Source organism: Sinocyclocheilus grahami, unplaced genomic scaffold (assembly GCF_001515645.1).
Source record: "Sinocyclocheilus grahami isolate Dianchi unplaced genomic scaffold, SAMN03320097.WGS_v1.1 scaffold996.1, whole genome shotgun sequence".
Taxonomy (NCBI): domain Eukaryota; kingdom Metazoa; phylum Chordata; class Actinopteri; order Cypriniformes; family Cyprinidae; genus Sinocyclocheilus; species Sinocyclocheilus grahami.
This window is the reverse complement of record NW_015506175.1, coordinates 276,013-282,147: the sequence shown is the minus strand read 5'-3', so window position 1 is coordinate 282,147 and position 6,135 is coordinate 276,013. Positions and strand designations below refer to the sequence as shown.

The following is a 6,135-nucleotide window of genomic DNA, read 5'->3' as shown; positions in this document are numbered from 1 at the left end:
GCTCTTTTTCTCCTCCTGTCTCTCTCTCTCTCCTCCTGTCTGTCTCTCTCTCTCTCTCTCTCTCTCCTCCTGTCTGTCTCTCTCTCTCTCTGTCTCTCTGTCTCTCTGTCTCTGTTCCAGCAGATGGAAAGTCTTTTCTGAGCAGATTCTGATGTTAATCTCAAGTGGAAAATATAAGTAAAATTTCTCCCTGTTCTTTTGTGTCCCATAGTGTTTACCCCACCCACACAACCCAGAGCACACATGCACGCACACATACACACATGCATCTCCCGCACACACACACACACACACACACACACACGCATGCATGCATACATATATATGCAAAAAAAAAGATATACATAACCATGTCAAAACAAATACATGAATACATGAACAGCAGCATTTAACTAAATATGAAGCCAAATATACAAACAAATACATTTCTATGCACAAAATAATTTACAAAATATTTTTAACAAGATGATTCATTGCTACCTGTTGGAAACTAAGTTTATTACTGGAAAAGCTATTTTGTTTTGAAAGCTATTTTGTCATGCAACTAAAAATATAGTCAAGTTTGTAATGTCGTTACTTTTAGTTAGTAATTTCCCAACACTGAGTAAGACTCAATGCACGCACACAGACATACACACACACACACACACACACACACACACACACACACACAGCGTCTCTAACCACTTCAGCACTTCTACTGGAATATAAAAATATAGTAATGTCAGTAATGCTTATGAAAATCATAACAATATACTGTCAAATGCACATTCATGGCATGTCTATCTGTCTATCGTTCTCTGTCTCTCTCTCTGTCGCTCTGATCCGTTGATCCTGCTTGCTGGATTGGGTGTATCCTAAATTAGCATTGTGCGTTTGGGAGGAGGCCTGTGGGACGTTTAAGCCCTTATTAAAATCCTCCATCACATGAAGTAAAAGGCAAGAGGTGTAGGTGTGTGTGATTATTAATTGCGACACACAGATTAGGGACTAGTAGACTAGTCTTAGACTAGTCATTCAACATCAGACTTGTTGATCAGTAAATATTGAGTTTTTTGGGATTTGTCTTCTTCAGCATTTATTTTAGCTTTGATATTTACAGGTGTCATTTCTGAATTACATTCAGTTTGAGTGAGTCAAGTGTGACCTGTTTGTCCAACCAATGGCAGACGAGGGGAGTGTTTGAACTGTTCAGGTTGCGGACATGTTGTAAAGTACACTTGATTAAAGTACACTTAATTTGAGTTATTATCATAATTGCTGTTATTGTTATTTATTATTAATATGACATTGTATTCAATGGACCATTTTCACAGACTGACGTTTTTCCACAGTTAATAACTTTGTAAATCTAGCAAAGTTTTTTATATTTTCTTTTTTTTTTAAATGATGTACATTTTATAACACTATACTGTGTTTTATATTACCTTGGCATTTTTTATTTTTTATTTTTTCAGAAAACTGTTTGTGTGGGTGTTTCTAATTCAACGGCAAATTTGACATCTTTCTCTTATCCGACCAACAATCTCTCTCTCTCTATATTTGTTTCCTCATTCGGAAAGTCATAGAAATGCTGCCGTGGATTATTATTTTTTTGGCAGTGGCTATTTGCATATTAGTGCAAATAGCAATAGATTCTATTGAGACAGGATTTTCTGCTTGCTTATTGAAAATAGTGGCAATTATTTGCACCTCAGTATTGTAAATTATAAAACATTATGCAATGATGATGTATTGAGTGTAAATTTATCGTTTTAATTCAAATTATTAAATGGATGCCACCTTATTAGGACAAAAAGCCCTCCCTAGACCTACCCTAACTCTACAGCATACTTTATTTTAAACTTTTCGATGATTTCCTTCATTTTTATTGAAAATAAATACCTTTCCGATGTGATACGAAATTTGAAAAGGGAGAAAAAATGTTTTTTTTGCAAAAGGCGGATTCGAACTTGGGTCGATCGCGTCAAAAAGACTATGCCACACGTTTTATTATTATTCCACTAGAGTTGATATGAATTCACTGAATTCAATGATGAACCGCCTTTAACTGAAAATTGAGTGTTTACTGTTGTCCTTTTGCATTATTGACACACTGTTTTTCCTATTTAAAGGGGTGGCTGGTTGCGATTTCACCTTTTTAACATTAATTAGTGTGTAATGTTGCTGTTTGAGCATAAACAATATGCTGTAAAGTAACGGCGCTGAAGGTTCAATGGAAACCGAGATATTGTCTTTTAAAGAAAAGTCTGTTTAATGCCTACAATTACGACTGGAGCTTCTTCCCGGGTTGGTGACATCACAAACCCTGCAATTAACATAAACCCTGCCCCTGGGAACATGCAACAAAGAGGGCGAGGCTATGTTGTACGGCTTTAGGTAATGGTTTGACGTTTCCGGACAACATGCAATACACGGTTAACGAATCACAATACACTGGGCCAGCTAACCAATCAGAGCCCATTGTGTATTTAGGAGGGAGTGGTATCATCGAAACAGGAAGTCAACCAGCCGTTCAAATTACAATGGAGACAGCGGCGTAGAATAAAGCTAAAATATATGAAAAATTAGGCTTTTTTTTAAACGAAGCATTAAAGGGATAGTTCACCTAAAAATGAAAATTCTGTCATTAATGACTCACCCTCATGTCGTCCCAAACCTGTAGGAGCTTCGTTCATCTTCAGAACACAAATTAAGATATTTCTGATGAAGCCTCCATAGACCGAACACAACCAGTGTTGTGTGTAACGCGTTACTGTAATTAAATTACTTATCCACTGAAAAAGTAAAGTAAGGGATTACTGTTAATTTTTAGGTAATTTAATTACAGTTACTTATAAAGTACTTGCATTTCATTCTGTAAATAATTTTAATAGTTCTAAAATTTATATTAATTTTTAAATCTAAAGCTATCGTCTAAAGGTACAATTGTATGCAGCGTCTTTAACGCTCTGTGCACCGGTGCGTTCACATTTTCCTGATAACAGAGAAAATAACCTAAAATACTCAGATACAGATAAGACTAAAATCAATAGAATCTTAAATGGGTCTACTTTTATTTGTGTACACTGACAATAACAACAAAACATTGTGCTTTTGTAAAATAAACAAATAACAGGGTGCACTTTCTGCCGTCTCGGTCTCCGTGAGCAACTTTCTACGCGTCACAAAAATGAACCGAAACTTAGCGAATACTTGACACACAGACACGAAAAACATGTCTATAGAAAGCTTGAAGTGTTTACATTTTTAAATGAACCAATTCTAATCGAAAACGAATATTCTCTGATAATATAATCCGTAACTGTAATGTTCCCAGACTGGATGAGGAGGAGAAGAATTGTTGAATAAAGTCATTATTTTAGTTTTCTTTGCGCACAAAGTATTCTCGTAGCTTTATAATATTACAGTTGAGCCGCTGATGAGACACGGATTATTTTACCGATGCTACGTTTCTGAGTCGTGATGGTGTTCGGATGCTTGCTGTCTATGGAGGCTCAGAGAGCGCTCGGATTTCACCAGAAATATCTTCATTTGTGTTCTGAAGATGAACCAAGCTCCTACGGGTTTGGAACGACATGAGGGCGAGTCATTAATGACAGAATATTCATTTTTGGGTGAACTATCCCTTTAAGTCATGTTACACTGCACCTCATAAACACAATCAAGCCTAGAAAAAAAGCAATCAACCACCCCTTTGATACTGTAAAGCTGCTTTGACACAATCTGTATTATTAAAAGCGCTATATTAATAAAGGTGAGTTGACAGCTCTTTCTCTCTGCCTGCAGGTGGCGATGTCTCCAGGAGAGGACGGTCTAATCGGGATCCCTTTCCCGGAGCACAGCAACGAGCTGCTGTCTCGTCTCAATGCCCAGCGGCGAACCGGGCTGCTCTGCGACCTCACGCTGACGTCACATGGCGCACGCTACCCCACGCACCGCTCCGTCATGGCCGCGGTCAGCCTGTACTTCCGGCGTCTGTTCGGGGCGGAGGAGGGCGAGGATGGAGACGAGGGCGTGGGCGACAGCTGCAGTGTCTGTCAGCTGGACTGTGTGTCTCCTGACGCTCTGGCCGCGCTGCTGGAGTTCGCCTACACCGCCACACTGACCATCCGCAGCTCGGGCATGCGCGAGGTCCTGAAGGGCGCACAGCTGCTGGGGATCCAGTGCGTGGCCGACGCATGCCGAGACATCCTGGGCGAGACGGGTAGGCATGGAACCTTTACTGGTTTGACGATAAATCATAATAAAATTCCCCATGGTTAATATTACCTTTCATATGGGACCACAAAACCAGTCATAAGGGTCAATTTTTTAAAATTGAGATTGATGCACCATCTGAAAGCTGAATTAATAATACATTTGGCCGAGATGCAACTATTTGAAAATCTGGAATCTGAGGGTGCAAAAAAATCTAAATATTGAGAAAATTATCTTTAAAGTTGTCCAAATGAAGTTCTTAGCAATGCATATTACTAATCAAACATTAAGTTTTGATATATTTACGGTAGGAGATTTACAAAATATCTTCATGGAACATGATCTTTACTTAATATCCTAATGATTTTTGGCATAAAAGAGAAATGTATAATTGTGACCCATACAATGTATTGTTGGCTATTGCTACAAATATCCCCCAGCGACTTAACACTGCTTTTGTGCTGCAGGGACACATATTTTAATTTTCATTAAAACTAGGGGTGTGCTATATATATTGTCTGTGATTAATATCGTAATTGTTGTTTTAACGATGTGCGATTTGAGTAAATCACAAAAACCAAACAAAACACACCTAAGGAGTGCACGCATACACGACTACTAGTGCGCGTGTGTATTTAGAGTGCGGTCTTTCACTGCATGATTCAGTCTATTAAAATGCATTTAGAATTATCACAAAGTTCCTGCCGCGGCACATGAGGACACACACGGGAGAGAAACCATTCCAGTGCTCGGCCTGCGGCGTCCGCTTCACACGGTACGGTCCGGTCTAGCCAAGGTTTTACATTTGTGACCAAAATGAGTCTACATTTGTGAGGAAAAATTACTGAGCTACAGCCGTTTGAAGAAAAATCAAGTTAAAGTTTTCTGAGGTTCCAAAACAAAATCACCCAGCAATGCTGCATCTTTTCCTCCACTAATCACAATATTACATGCGGAAGCACACGGGCGAGCGGCCGTATCCGTGTCCCAGCTGCCCCGCGCGGTTCCTGCACTCCTACGACCTGAAGAACCATCTCTCGCTGCACAGCGGGGACCGGCCCTTCGAGTGTCCGCTGTGCCACAAGGCTTTCGCCCGCGAGGACCATCTGCAGCGCCACAGGAAGGGCCACAGCTGCCTGGAGCTCCGCACGCGCCGCCCGCGCCGCCCCACCGGCCCCCAACACAGCGGGTCCTTCGTCCAGATCCTGGAGGGCCACGGCATCCCCGTCCCCCTGCTGCCGGGGGCCCGCATGCCCTATCCGGAGCTGCTGTGGCGGGCGGTCGCCGCGCCGGCGGGAAAAACCCTGGAGAAAGCCGAAGGAGGCGCGTCTCCGCATGGAAGCGCATCGGTCACGCATCGAACCTGGGAGGAGGAGGAGGAGGAGGAGGAGCAGGATGCTGCTGGGGAGGAGGAAGAGTGACCATGCCTACCTGTGTGTGTGTGTGTGTGTGTGTGTGTGAGTGTTGAGTCCCCAGGTGAAAAAAAGTGCACTTCCATAATAATGTACTCAAAGTGCTCTATTTCCGCGCACTAATTTTGTACTTAATACACTAACAGTGATTCTTTAGTACTTCTTAAAGGGATAGTTCACCCAAAAATGAATATTCTGTCATTAATTACTCGCCCTCATGTCGTTCCAAACCCGTAGGAGCTTGGTTCATCTTCAGAACACAAATGAAGATATTTCTGGTGAAATCCGAGCGCTCTCTGAGCCTCCATAGACAGCAAGCATCCGAACACCATCACGACTCAGAAACGTAGCATCGGTAAAATAATCCGTGTGTCATCAGCGGCTCAACTGTAATATTATAAAGCTACGAGAATACTTTGTGTGCGCAAAGAAAACTAAAATAACGACTTTATTCAACAATTCGTCTCCTCCGCGTCACTCTATATTTTGGAGAGTATCACATACGTACATTGGATACATTGTT

General features: G+C 41.3%; 1 protein-coding gene across 1 annotated transcript in view; it reads left to right on the top strand.

Moving 5' to 3' along the window:
* The window catches only part of LOC107565362 (zinc finger and BTB domain-containing protein 7B-like), a 6,989-nt gene extending 1,226 nt beyond the window's left edge, over positions 1-5,763 (top strand). Inside the window, exons 2-3 of the mRNA XM_016250578.1 lie at positions 3,790-4,207; positions 5,146-5,763. Coding sequence (XP_016106064.1) covers positions 3,796-4,207; positions 5,146-5,621 — 888 coding nt within the window. The 5' untranslated portion in view covers positions 3,790-3,795 and the 3' untranslated portion in view covers positions 5,622-5,763. The remainder of the gene's footprint in view (positions 1-3,789; positions 4,208-5,145) is intronic.
* Positions 5,764-6,135: the final 372 nt, after the last annotated feature.